Here is a 14,932-nt window from a genome sequence, read left to right as displayed (position 1 = left end):
CTATTAAAAAGAACAAGGCAGTTCTAACTGAATTCACATAGAACACCTTATAAGATAAACTAAGTGAAAGAAATGGAAGGTGCCAAATAGTGAACACAATGTGCACCATTTGTACAAATAGAAAAGTCTGTCTGTGCCTGTGATTGTGTAGGCACCTGTGGAAGAGGACCCAGGATACCGGTAACAATGGTTGCCTCTGGGGAGCAGAACGGGGGCCTGAAGGGTGGCGGTGGAGGGGGGGGCTTCCTTTTCACTATATATTCTTTTATATATTTCAAATTCTGTATCTTGGTCATGTGCTACCTATGAACAAAAAATAAAATTACAAAGAAATTTAAAAAGTAAAACTAAAATTGTAAAAACTTCAAAAGGCTCACCTAAAGATAAAGGACAGGTGAGGAGAAGAGAGTAGATTTTAAACAGAAACACACAATTTTGCTTTGTGATGGCACAACCGCATTTTGCATTTTGATTGGCAGGCCTACGGCTGACGGTGTCCAATGAGAGTTTCATCTTCGACGACGTCACCATCTCCCTGACATGGCTCCTCTCTCCCTACGTGGGAAACCTGTCCTGTATAATTAGCATGGGAGACGGCCACACTTTGGATCCCTACTACCCCCCGAGGTAAGAGGAACCTCTGAGCCTTGAGTCAGGATGCATCCATCAGTTTTTGCTGTTTAACAAAACGTCCCCAAACTTAGTGGCTTACAATAATATTTATTATTTCTCATGGTTCTTTGGATCAGCTAGATGGCTTTTCTTGTCTGAGCTGGCCCATCTGGGGCTGGAAGGCCCAGGGAGCCTTCACTCGTGTCTGGCAGGTAGCCAGACGTCGGCTAGGAGCATGTGTCGCTCATCACTCAACAGGCTGGCCTAGGCTCCTTCGCACGGTGGCAAAAGGGTTTCTGGCAGTGAGTGAGAGCATAGCCCAGTGTGTGAGCATTTTTGAAATCTCTGCTTGTGTCACATTTTCTAATGTCCCGTCGGCCAAAGCAAGTTCCAATCCCAGAATCAACATGTGGAGAAATAGACGCCACCTGTTGACGGAAGGAGAGGCAGAGCCACAGCACAGACAGGCATATACCCGGGAATGGGAGGAACGGGGGCTCACGGGTTTTCTCCTTACGGAGGCCACACCCACAGTCACGGGGAGCTGGGTCCTTTTGGCTTGACTCTGCCTAGAATCTCTCTTGGGTCATGGTCCAAGGAGTCTGTAATGGGGTGACGAAGATGCTCACCTGTGTGTGGGAATGCTTTCTGTCGGTAAGGATAATAAAAACAATAGTAGCAATATTAATAAATAGTCAAGCCAAGTAGTTCTCACACATGATCTCATTTAATCCTTACAGCAGCCCTATGAGCCAGGGCCGTGCTGTCTAACATAACAGCTGCTCGCCACATGAGCTACTGAGCACTTGAAATGCGCTGGTCTCCATTGAGAGATGCTGTAAATGTAAATACACATGGGGTTTTGAAGACTTAGTCCCTTCCCCCCAAAAAGAATGTAAAATATCTCACTAACGACTTTTTTATATTGATTGCACATTGAAATGATAGTATTTAAATATATTTGGTTAAAGGAAATAAATTATTAAAATTAATTTCACCCATTTCTTCTTACTTTTTTCAAAGTGACTATTAGAAAGTTTAAAATTACACATATGGCTCACATTGTATCTCTATTGAATGGTGCTGAACTAGAGAATTATCATCTTGTTTTCACAGACAAAGTAATTCAGGCTTAGAGCGGTACAGTAGCGTTGCCCAAGCTACACGGCTAGCGAGTGGCAGCGAGGGGATGCAAACCAGGACAGTCTGGAATCAAGCTCAGGCTCTCAGGCTCCGTAGAGAGCACAGCGTGCAGCCTCGGGGCCTGAGGGCACCGTCCTCTGCATCCCCCAGGGAATAGTACCTCCCCAACCCGAGGCAGCTGAGCCGGATTCATAACATTTCAAAGTCCTACCTGGACCTGGGGTAAGCCCCATTCTGCCCTGCTGGGTGCCCCAGTGGGAGGGCCGCCTCCTACTCTTCCAGAATCTTCAGATCCTGGGAGATACAGGGAGACCCCATTCAACACGGATGCCCAGGGGAATCACGGAGGCCCACAAGCCCCTCTCCTAAGCCCAAAACATCTCTGGTTCTACCCTATGCGAGCTGGAGCTTCTGAATCCAGCCCCGTGGGTGCCTGGCATTCCCAGAAGCCCTGGGTGGGGTGGGGCAAACAGGGGCCAGCTCTGCCCACAGCCTGGATCTGATCTAGAGAGAGTAGGTCTCAGACTCAGCAGTCCTCGGAGGTCTCAGGCCATGACATGCAGAGGCTGGGGTTCTGGTCCCAGACTTTGCTAACGTGGTGTGAGACCCCAAGACAAGCCCTGGCCCTGGGTTTCGCTCTCCTTCCCCGTCACATTTATATTGATGGCTGCCTTGATCGTTCCATGGAGTAAAGCGAGAAATCACATGTGAAGATGCTTTGGGGGAAAAAATGTGTAAGTGGTATAGATACCTATGGCATTGTTCTGTAGATTTCTTCCCATTTGCTACCATTTCACCAATAAAACAACAAATGCTACAGTACACAATCTTTCAGCCCTAAAATTTTATACAACTTGAATTTAGCGTAAGTCAAAATTGACTGTCTGTAGCCCTGCTGAGACCTTTGGTTATACAAGGATTTTCCAGTAATAAACAAACAGTAGTTAAAAACTGGAGCAAATGGGATAAAATGCAAATATTTGTCAACTCTGGATGTGATTCAAAGGGTGTTTGCCATATTACTCCCTGGAATTCTCTGTGATTACATTTTTTCATAATCTAAGAGAGACCACAATAAGCAATGCTTTACATATTCAGTCCTTCTGGGCATTAGCTATAAGCAAAAGCCACTGGCATTTTTTTTTTCTCTTTCAAAAGAAATAGATGGTGACACTGTCTACCGTCACCCCACCCAAATAATTCAATTTCATCTCTTTAAAGACTTGTAGGACCTTGAAACTATCTACCCACCTTCTTATATCATTTTTACCAGCATTGGGAGATATATTTCTGATGCTTTCTTATCAGCACTAGCAGCCTCAGCACTCAATTTACAATAGGAAAAATGGCATGAAATTTAAGTATACAGAAGTCACATACTTTGTGTGGATGTCACTGTGCTCTTCTTTTACGTGTTTGTACAGAATCCTACTTTTGCTTAACTCTTCTTTAGGCTAAGACCAAAATCGATGCCCCATCTCCATGGTAGACACCTCACATAAGCTGATGGGGGAGACTTCAACCTCAAAGAGAAACAGCGTAACACAAGCCAAAGGATTTCTCCTTTAGAAGCTCCTTCTCGCCTTGCACTCCCCATGTCTTGCGTTCATTTTCATGGAGGGCTGTTTCGTTTCTTTTTGCCGTGGAAAACTTTCTACGTTTCTGAAAATGTTTTATCTGCCTTATGGAACACTTTGCATAAGGTGGAATTTGTCCAAGTCCGGCGTTGGGTAACTCAGCGCCACCTACTGACTAATCCAGGGATTACTGTCATTCTTGAATGTTGGGGGGGACCAACTTCCCATGCCATTCAGTGGCATCCAGTTCACGTCAAATATCAAAGCAGTGTGTACAAATCAGTGAGTGACAGAGTCTTGAACTAACTTTTAAACTTTTCATTGACGCAAAATATATGCAGAGAAAAGTGCATGCAAAGATATTCCCTGGACATCAATAATTCACAAGATAACACAAGCCTCAGAGTGACTTAGATGTACACAGGCAGGTGGGAGGTGCAGAGGATAGAACTCTGTAGAAGGCGATGGTCAGAAAGGACTTTAGAGCTGAAGTTCTTCCCAGGAGCCAGAAATATGAGGCAGGAGCAGTGGCTCTAGAGAAAGGAAAGTCATGGATGGAGAGGGGTGTGGCATCCTTGGGTACCTGTGAGCACCTCATTACACCAGGCGTTCAGGGGTATGTGGGAAAAACGAAAGATGGTGCAGGAAAACTCAAAGGGGTCAGGTGATGAAGAGCCTTTGATGCCAGCCGGTTTAAAGAGACTGTTTTGGGGAGAGTATGCAGGTTGGGTACCAGGAAACAGGCTCTGATTCAGGGATGCAGCAGGTGTACTGGGCAGAACTGAGCTGGGGCAGGAGAAGCTGGACTGGGAGGCAGTAGCCACACAGGTGCCACCAATCCCCACAGAGAGCTCCGGAGCTGGGACCGGTCTTGAATTGAGGCAAGAGAGGGAGACCTCTGTACCCCGAGAATGAGCAGCCATCGGATGCAGGACGTCTCTGGGGAGGGGATGTCGCCTTGGAGGAAGTAGCTCCTTTTGGCTAAGGGGAATTCCTGGAGGTGGATTCAGCCACGAGCCGGGTGCTGGGGTTGTGCACACCTCCGTCTTCAAGGGTGGAATCTGGGTGACGCGCCACAGCATCCGCTACAGAGGATACAGAAGAATCTTTAGACCAAAGAGTTACTTGATCTGTGATTGTTAATATTATTGCGAGTGTTACTAATACTTACTGGGTAATTTTAACAAAAAATGGGCTACCAAGAAGAAAATAACTGAGGCAGAGTTAATTCTAAACAATGGGTAATTGTTACTATTGGATTAATATTACATAAAAGTATACAATTCTTTTACTTTAATAGGTAAGTGGCATAAATGTCATCCTATTATACAAAAAGCTACAATCTTTGAGTCTATTACATGCCAGATACTTACTCAGCCATGGGCTCATTTAGACCTTACAACGACCCAGCCAGGAACAGCTCTCACCTCATTTTATGGACAAGGGCACAGAGGCTCAGAGAGGTTAATTGGGTCACTGCATTACGCAGGTAACTGACGGAGCCCTAGGAGATCTCTTTTCCAGTTTCTTACTCTTTCCAGCCCACCACACTGCCCGATTTGGTCAGACAGCCTCATCCACCAAGATGGCTGGTGACTTGTGAGCAACAGAAGCAAAATGACACAGACTACAGCGTTCTTAACAATAGGACGTTATCAACAAAGACCCAAAACGTGAGCTTTCTTCTCCACTTTCTTTCTTTTTAAAGAAAAGTTGCATCCCATTAATGTCAAATATCAAAGCAATGTGTACAAATTAGTGAATGACAGGGTCTTGAACTACTTTTTAAATTTTTTTTTTTTTTGGTGAGGAAGATTGGCCCTGAGCTAACATCTGTTGCCAGCTTTCCTCTTTTTGCTTGAGGAAGACTATCACTGAGCTAACATCTGTGACAATCCTCCTCCATTTTGTATATGGGACACCCCACAGCATAGCTTGATGAACAGTGTGTAGGTCCATGCCCAGGATCTGAACCTGTGAACCCCAGCCACCAAAGCGGAGCACACAAACTCAACAACTATGCCACCGGGCCAGCCCCAAATTTTTAAGCTTTTTATTGAAGAATAATATACATACAGAAAGGTGCACAAAAAGATACAGCTCAGTTAGTTTTTACACAGTGAACACATCCATGTAATCAGCACCCAGATCAAGAAGCAAAACACAGCCAATACCCTAGAAATCCTTCAGCGCCCCCCAAGGATACTGATTTCTAGTATCATCAATTAGTATGACCTGTGTTTGAAACTCATATAAATGGAATCTTGAAGTATATATACTTTTGTGTTTGAATTCTGCTCAATAGTATGTCTTTTAGATTTATCCGTACTTTTGTCTATAATTGTGATTTCGTTTTTCTCGTTGCTATATAATCTTCTATTGTGTGAATATACCTCACTTTGGTCCGTTCTAGTGTTGATAGGCACTGGAGAGGTCTCCCATTGGGCTATTGCGAATTGTGCAGCGTGATCATCATCTAGTATGCGTCTTTTGGTGTGCATCTGTATACATTTCTGTTGGGTTTACGCCCAGGAATGGAATTGCTGGGTCATAGGATCACAAAACAATTTTTGAAGTTGTTTCCATCCCTTTGTACTCTGAGCAGATCTTCCCTTTGCTGGCAGCAGTTTCCAAAACCACTTTGCAGTCTTCTCCCTTGGGTGAGATCACTGGCAGAGAAATCAGGAAAAATCCATTTCTCTGCTTTTTTAGTCCTGGGCGATTTCCGTTGGCACCAAAGTTCAGAGAACGGAATAAACCGCTTCTTTCAGACACATCACTGAAAAACAGGCTTGATTTTGCTATTCAAAACCATATTTCACATTTCTATAAAGAGTTAGCATTTTCTTGTTTCTGAAATCTGCATGGTCTGGTATTAATAACAGCCACTCCAGCAGGCTTTTGATTAATGTTTGCTGGTGTGTCTATCTTTCTTCCATCCTTTTACTTCTAACCTATCTATATCATTATATTCAGAGTGAACCTCGTGTGGACAGGTATGGTCAAGTCTTGTTTCTTTAATTTCCAATCTGGCTCAATAATTGGTGTGGTTAGACAATTTACAATTCATGTAATTATTGATATAGTTAGATTTACGTACTGTTTTGTTATTTGTTTTCTGTTTGCCCTCTCTGTTTATGTCCCCTCTGTTCCTCTCTCTCCTTGCCTTCTTTTGGATTCTTTTGAAGTATTCCATTTTAACTGATATAGTGGCTTTATTTGTTATGTCTCTTTGTATTACTTTCTTAGTAGTTGCTTTAGGGATTACAATATACATACCTAGCCTTTCACAGTCTACTTAGAGTTAATATTTACCACTTCGTGTAAGATGTTGAAGACTTACTGGCATATAGGTCCCTTTGCCTGCCCTCCTTTGTGTTATAATTGTCATATGTAGGACATCTACATACATTGAAAAACCCTTTCAACAATCATACATCTTTTAAAGAACTTAAGAGGAGGAAAATAGTCTACACATTTGCCAGGATATTTACCATTTCTTGTACACTCTTTTCATTCCTGAAGTTCCAGGTTTCCCTCTGATCATTTCCCTTCAGCTGGAAAAATTTCCTTCAGCAATTCTTTTGGAGTAGATTTTTCTGGCAACAAATTCTTAGAGAATTTCTTTATTCCTAAGAATGCCCTTATTTTGCTTTAACTCCTGGAAGATATTTTTGCTGGGTATAGAATTGTGTGTGGACAGTTCTTTTCTTTCAATGCTTTAAAGATGTCGTTCACTGTCTTCTGACCTCCATGGTTTCTGAGGAGAAACCTACACAAATCACCATTTTCTCTAGATATAATGAGTCATTTTTTTTGTGGCTGATTTCAAGAGTTTTTCTTTATCTTTGATTTTCGGCAGTTTGATTATTATATGTGTGTTTATGTTTCTGTTTAAATTTTTTCCTTTGGGGGGCTTGTGGAACTTCTTGAATCTTTAAAGTTGTGTTTTGCCAAATTTGGGACATTTTCAGCTGTTATGTCTTCAAATACATTTTTCTACACCAATTTCTTTCTTCTCTCTGGTGCTCCAATGACACAAATGTTTTACCTTTTGATATTGTTACACAGATTGAAGACCCTTTGCTCATTTTTAAAAATTTAATATTTTTTTCTCTTTGTCCTTTAGATTGGATAATTTCTCTTGCTATGTCTTCAAGTTCACTGACTTTTTCCTCTCTCATCTCTATTCTGCTATTGCACTCATCCTGTGAATTTTTTATTTCAGATATTGTTTTTAATTTCAAACATTTCCATTGTTTTATTTTTTTTTATTGTTTCTCTGCTGAGAATGTCTATCTCTCCACTCAAGAGGGTTTCCTTTTACCTCATGGGGCGTGGTTATCATAGCTGATTTAAAGTCTTTGTCTGGTAATTCCAACATCTGAGTCATCTCAAGGCTCACATCTATTGATTATGTTTTCCCTTGAAATTTGGTCACATTTCCCTGGTTCTTTGTTTATCAACTAATTCTGGATTGTATTCTGGACATTTTGAATAGTGAGTTCTGAGACTCTGGGTCCTGTTAAAATTCTCTGGAAAATGTGGATTGTTTGTTTGCTTAGCTTTAGCAAGCAACCGACCCAGTTAGATTCAGACCACACACTCCAACTTGCCTTCTGTGAGCAGTGGTTCCCAGATCAGTTCAGTCTTCACAGCCGTTTGGGTCTGCCCTGTTCGTGTGCCACTCGGCTGGTAGTTTATGTTGTAGTTGAGTTCACAAAACCTTTGCTATGCTTCTTTCGGTCTACTCTGCACATGTGTAGTTTCTTGGTGAGCTCATGATTTATGCTGGGTTCCACACTGAATTAGGAGATCCTCTTCTCTAGATCTGTCCTTTTCAGGATCTTCCCCACAATCACCAGCTCTCCTAGGCCCTTTTTCATGGTTCCCCTTAATAGAAAGATCAGTTTTCTCTTAGAGATTTTGGTGTCTGCATCACCCCACTCAACACAGCTCCAAGAGAGCAGACAGCCTGGGGCAGGGCCAGAAGAGAAAAAAGAGAAACCACACAAAACAAAGAAACTAGGTCTCTTTTCCTGGTCCTCTGGCTAAACAGAGGAGATTTCTCTTGGGGTTTTTGTTTCTTCACTCACTGTGCAGTTCCATGACTCAGGCTATACTTGAGACAAAGCCAAGAGATAAAGGAGATCAAAAACCAGAAATAAAATAGGAAACTCTCATCTTTATGGGTGATTCTTAAAGTTCTGACTTTCCTCCCCAATCTGCCTGCTCTTGTTTACTTTTCAGAGTCTTCAAGTAGTTCCTTTTTACATAGGCTGCAGTGGGCTGACTCTATCTGGTCAGGACCAAGAGTCAAATTACTGTTTTCCAAGCTTTTTCATGAATATGTTCATTTGTAAACTATTTCTCAAGCATCTGCTATGTGCCAGGCTCTGTGCTAGGTGCCAGGCATATAACAGAGAACTAGACAGACACTGTCTGTGCTGACAGCCTGGCAGGGAAGGGTGACAGTGAATAAGCACAAAAGGGATTAATGTCACCGAGGAGAGGCAGCGAAGCTACGGTAGTTATAAAGAGAACCTAAGGAAGCCTTCGCTGGAGAGGTGACGTTTAAGCTGAGAACCGAAGGATGAGCATAAGGAAGAGCCAAGAGATGGGCAGGAGCCTCCCCAGCAAGGAACAGCACGCTTGTAGGCCTTGAGGCGGGCGAGAGGTGGCACGTTCTAGAAACCAAAAAGAAGTGTGAGTGAGCAGCATAGTTAGAGGAGCGGAGCGTGGTAGGAGGTGGGGAGAGGTCAGGAGGGGGAGGTCATGTGGATCTTTGCAGGCCACGTTAGAGATTTTAATTAGTCCCCTTAGGAAAATGAGAAGCAAAACATACGCATAATTTTGATATGTTTGGAATCTGATCCCATTTGACAGATGGGGAAAGTAAGGCTCAGAAAGGTAGGGTGGGCATAGTATTTTACAGATGAAGAAGAAAGCCCAGAGAGGGGGTTTACATGAGCCACAGAGGGAGTAAGTGGCAGAAAAGGGACTTGCAGCCAAATTTTCGACTCCGTGGCTAGTCAGAGCCATTTCCTCCTCTCTCAGCCATTCCGGGCATCTCGATGTAACCTTTGTAAATACGGAGAGCTTCGTTGTGTAGCATCTTTTCCTTCATCTTCTTATCTTTGCAGAGCAGGGGAAGTGTGAGGTGGGTGAGTGCATGCATGCACGCACCTGTAAATTCGTGTGTTTGCGTGTCCCCGATGCTGGTAACGTTTCTGACCTTCGCCGGCAGTTTGTCCAGCCACGTGACCCACCAGTTCACAGCCCCCGGGGACTTCACCGTGTTTGCTGAGTGCACCACCAGCGAGTGGCACGTGATGGCCCAGAAGCAAGTGACAGTGCGGGACAAGATGGAGAAGCTCAGTGTGACTGGGTGCTCTGGTCTGTCCGAGTCAGGAGCCAGCCTTCTCTGCCAGGTTGCCTTCGGGGACCCTCTGTGGATTCAGGTGGTGCTCGATGGAGGTGAGTGTGTGGATGGTCAAGGCAGGGCAACCTCCCATATCTATTCATCTGACTCCCAGGCTTTCATAACTACTGACAGCAATCACTTGTTGAGTTGGTTTTTTAGCTATTCATTTATTTAGTGCCTACTGTCTGCCAGGAACGGGTCTAAGTACTTTATGTCTACTAGCCCACCCAGTACATACTATTCTTATCTCCATTTTGCAAATGAAGAAAGGGAGGGAAGATTCAGAAATCTGCCCAAAGTCACAAGGCTGGTGAGCTAGTGAGAGCTCCCAGCCTTCCAAAGGCCCTTCTTGGCATGCCCATCATCCCATGGCAAGAATTAAACTTCTGAGCCACTCCCTACTGGGAGAATTGCAATAGGACTGGGAGTGCTGCCAGCTGGGTCTGAGCCCATCTCAGTGCAGCCAGCATTCACTAGCGAGGCACAATTATGTTGCCCCCAGTCAGGGCTGATTCAGCTGCTCACACTGGTACCCACAGCAGCCCTTATGGCTGGTGTCCAGTCTGGTTGGTCACAGTTTCTTTTCTGATTGGTATCAGAGGCCATTCTGATTGGTCATCATGTCCATTTTGATTGGCCGAAGTGTTCGTTCTGATTGGCCATGGCACCTATTCTGACTGGTCGTAGCAACATTTCTCACTGGTCACAACGTCCATTCTGATTGGTTGCAGTGTCCGTTCTGATTGGTCACAGCACCCATTCTGATTGGTCACAGTGTCCATTCTGATTGGTCACAGTGTCTATGCTGATTTATCAGACCATCCATCCTACTTGGTGCCCAGGAAGTTCCAGTTGTTAAATATTTGAAACATCACCCCTTCTCTCAATAGAGACCCTCCCAACTAAGACCCATCTTCACCTAAGGTAGCATCTTTCCTCAAGGCACAGTCCAGTTTGAGATCTGGACGGAAGCCTATTGATGTAAACCGTGTGGCGCGGAGCTGTGGAGGTGACCCGAGCTGCAGAGGTGAGGACATGACTCAGTCCGACCTCACACCACCTAGAGCCTCACTTATAGCAGTGAATTAATGGATGAAAATCACGGGGTTTTCAACACAGTGCTTGGGGCTCCTTTCTGTTCTGGTGCGCTTGTTGGCTGAAGGCGGGTGCTATGTGCACCTGGGGAGACTTATCTCACTTCAAACTTCCTCATTTTTTTTCATCCTACAAATATAATTGAGTGCCTACTTTTTGCCAGGTGTAGGGGGAGGTAGCAATAAACATGAAAGTCAAGGTTCCTACTCTCAGAGGGCTTATATTATCATCAACATCATCATCACCATCAACATCATCATCATCATCATTGTCTTTATCATCATCATCATCATCATCATCATCATCACCTTCTCACTCAAACAAGAGCTAGACTAGCTTGGGTTCTATTGGAAAAATCCTAATTTGATGGTTGAAATCAGATTTTAAGAGTCAACCACAGGGGGTCTGGCCCCGTGGCCGAGTGGTTAAGTTCGCGCGCTCCGCTGCAGGCGGCCCAGTGTTTCGTCGGTTCGAATCCTGGGTGCGGACATGGCACTGCTCGTCAGACCACGCTGAGGCAGCGTCCCACATGCCACAACTAGAGGAACCCACAACGAAGAATACACGACTATGTACCGGGGGGCTTTGGGGAGGAAAAGGAAAAAATAAAATCTTAAAAAAAAAAAAAAAAAAAAAGAGTCAACCACAATAGTTAGCATCCAGCTGGGACAACCAGCCCCAAACTGTAAGGAAGGCTCACCTTAACGTGAACAGGCTACGCCCTCCTGTTGGGCAGGGTCTCAGGCAGTCAGCCACGGAGGTGAAAGGAAATGGGCTCATCTGCTCCTGCTTAAGACAAGACTTAAGGCCAATCGTCATACATAAAAATCAGCCACATCCCTCAGAGATGCTCCCTTTTCAGCATCTGAAGGAAGGAAGAGATGCCTTCCTCCCTCCAAGGATATCCCTGTCAACAAAATGTTCTAACAGTTTTATTACAAACTTTTAAGTTTATGAGTAACACATGCATAGTATAAATAAATTAGAACATTTAGATGAGCAGAGAGGACCCCAAAGGGGAAATCACTCATTAATCCAATACTCAGAAATAATCACCATCATATTTGGGGGTGCGGTATATCCTTACATATGTCTTTATTTATTTATTTTTAATTGAGATATAATTGACATGTTATATTATTTTCAAGTGTACAACATAATGATTCAGTATTTGTATACATTGTGAAATGATCACCACAAGAAGTCTAGTTATCATCCATGACCACACAGAGTTATGAAAACGAATGTCTTTATATCTGTAACCATATCCATGTCTATATCAGGAATCTGACTTCAGAGCTTGAGTCTAAACTATCTCAGTAGAATCAACTGCATGGTTGTTACTGACATTCTTAAACGTTTCTTACCCCCTCCCGACCTCCCAGGAACAGAGGTGACTTACACTGTGCTGTCAGGTAACACAACCCTGGCTGAGTCCAGCGTGCGGTGGGGCCCGCTCCCCCACAATCTGACCCTGGAAAGAGCAGTGCAGCAACGGATGGGCCCAGGGATCCACCACCTGGAGATCGAAGCCGCCAGCAGCATCATCACCTCTGCACCCTCCAGAAACATCACGGTCCACTTCATGGAGCCTCTTTTGGGGCTTCGGGCCTCCTGGGCTTCTGACCTCTTAGAGCTTGGACAGGACCTACTAGTCAACGTCTCAGTAGCTCATGGCATCCCAGAGGGGCTGACCTTTGAGGTGGCAGGACTCAATGCAACCTTCTCCCAGGAGGAAGAGAGCCTCGGGGGGCCGTCTGGGATTTACCACGTGGCAGTTCCTCAGGAAGGTACTTAGGCTTGGTGGCTTGCCTTCCAAACCTCCTCTTCCCTTCCTGATTTGGTGTCCAGGGTCCTGCCAGCCAGTTTTCAGTGTGTCCTGGACACAAACATGGTTGACAGCACCCAGCCTGGGTCACAAAATAAAGAAGAGACAGATATTATCTGCCCTCAGGGAGCTTACAGTCTCAGGGGTTCTCAACTTTGGCGCTTCTGACATTTGGGACTGGATAATTCTTTGTTTTGAGGGGCTGTCCTGCGTGCTTTAGGATGTCTAGCAGCATCCCTGGCTTCTGCCCACTAGATGCCAGTAGCACCCGCCCCCTAAGTCGTGACAACTAAAAATGTCTCCAGACTTTGCCAATTGTTCCCTGGGGAGTAAAATGATTCCCCCCCCCCCCCACATTGAGATCCCCTGGAAGAGAGCAGGAGTATTCAGATTTCTTCCATCATTTCTAGAGGAGAGTGGGGTTTGGGAAACTGCAATCCAATCGCCTCCAGTCTCCTGGGAGGAGAGGAGATAATAACTGAAGGGTGGGAGAGAGGGGAAGTGTTGTGATGCTGGCTGGAACAGAGACAGGGCAGCAGACTGGCTGGCACCAGCCAGGGGGAGGAGGCCACAGCAGACACTTGCACCTAATCTGGAGGGAACAGAGAATTCTTGAGGGCAGTATGGTGAGGTCAGCAGGCAGGAATGTGGTGAGGGTTACAGAGTCTCCAGCCCACCCAGGATTCTGCCCCCAGGGTCCCCAGCCCTGGATCTCAGAGATGAGCAAGAAAGGGGCTAATGTGGAACAGGTGCGGGGCTACCATGCCCTCAGCAAGGGATGTAGCAAAAGAGAGAGCAGAAAGGACAATACATTCAAGAAGAAAAATGCGGCAACTTTGCCAGTTACCAAGGGTCCAGCTTGGAACAGGAAGAATCTAGAAATGAAATGGAACGACAATGGAAAATACACACAATACATAGGCTATAATTCAAATGCAATCATTTTGGGTCTCCTATAAAAGCTACTCAGGAGGGGATAATGGATAAAATCTCTGCACGCCTTGTGATTTTTTGGCTCACTCTTAGATAATGAACAGTCTTCTCACAAGAAAAACAGATTTGGATGACTCCAGGGATGAAGGGGGTAAGGAGGAAGGAAAGGGAGCCAGGTCGGACAGGAAGCCTCTCACCTGGTGGCCTGGCCCAGTCCTGGCTGGCCTTGCTCTCGGGGCCCAGCAGATGTTTGCAGCTGCCTCTTGTAGGAGCGTCTACGGGCTCCTGAGGGCCCCTGCTGGCCCCCGGGACCCCAGCTCCCAGGATGGGGTGATGCCTTTTCTTCAGCTGGCCACATCCGCCCAGCTGCTGCTTCTCCCGGGTCACCAACAGGGTCACTCTCTCTACCCGCGTCAGCACCCCCTCTCCCCAAGGAAAACATCTGGTCCATAGAAAATTCTTATCCGTTCCTTGGCTGCTACCAGCTGACCATAGTTACTTCCCAAAAGTAGAAATGCCGCCCTTTAATCCATCCACCCCTCCACTGCCCACCCTCCACCCTGCCCCAGCTCATGGGTCACAGACCATTCCTTCAAGTGCATGAGTAAGGCACCTGTCCATGGGGGTCCCCAACCTCAAAGAATCCATCTTTCTAGGCTAGAGAAGAGAGGAAGGTAGCACCCGTCACCCCTTCCCCATGAGGCAGGAGGGGCGGGATACACATGTCTTAGCAGCTCTCTCCATACCTTCTTACAAATCCTTCTCTCCCCTGGCCCCTCTCCCGACCCTTTTAAAATCCTGTCTCATCTTCCCCTCTGCTGTAAGCCCCTCTCTAATCTGACTCATGAGCACGACTCATCCTTTGAGCTTTACCTCCAGCTCCCGCCCCACCCCAGGAACCATTTCCTCCTCCCCTGAGGTTGAAGTGACCGCCCCACCCCGTGCCCACAATGCCCCCGTGCTGCCTCTACCCTGGTTTGGCACTCAGTGTCCTCCATATCTACTAGATCTTAGGGCCCTGAGGACAAGGACCATGTTTCTTCCTTCTCTGTGTCCCCAGAGCCTTGCGCCATGCCTGCCACACAACAGGTGTTCATTAGATGCTCAGAGGATGCAAAATCAGATGCTGCCATAAGGGGACCGAGAAGCACAAGCTGGAAGAGTTGTTGCTGCACAAGTTAAACAGTTCATTACAACACCCATCATTCTCCACCTTTTGCATTGCAGGCACCTTTCTGGTCACCGTGCTGGTGAGGAATGCCCTCTCAAACTTGAGTTTGGAAATCGGAAGCATCACTGTCACAGGCAAGGATGCGTGCA

At 45.6% G+C, this 14,932-nt stretch overlaps 1 protein-coding gene across 1 annotated transcript in view; it reads left to right on the top strand.

Annotated features, from left to right (window-relative positions):
- Positions 1–14,932, top strand: part of LOC106833201 (polycystin-1-like protein 2) — a 97,663-nt gene that overhangs the window by 14,020 nt on the left and 68,711 nt on the right. The window contains exons 5-8 of the mRNA XM_070500573.1: positions 480–627; positions 9,589–9,809; positions 12,237–12,641; positions 14,840–14,917. Of these exons, the coding sequence (XP_070356674.1) occupies positions 480–627; positions 9,589–9,809; positions 12,237–12,641; positions 14,840–14,917 (852 nt within the window). The remainder of the gene's footprint in view (positions 1–479; positions 628–9,588; positions 9,810–12,236; positions 12,642–14,839; positions 14,918–14,932) is intronic.

The sequence above is a fragment of the Equus asinus genome, chromosome 28, assembly GCF_041296235.1.
Source record: "Equus asinus isolate D_3611 breed Donkey chromosome 28, EquAss-T2T_v2, whole genome shotgun sequence".
Classification (NCBI taxonomy): Eukaryota; Metazoa; Chordata; class Mammalia; order Perissodactyla; family Equidae; genus Equus; species Equus asinus.
This window is presented reverse-complemented; position numbering and strand designations above follow the sequence as displayed.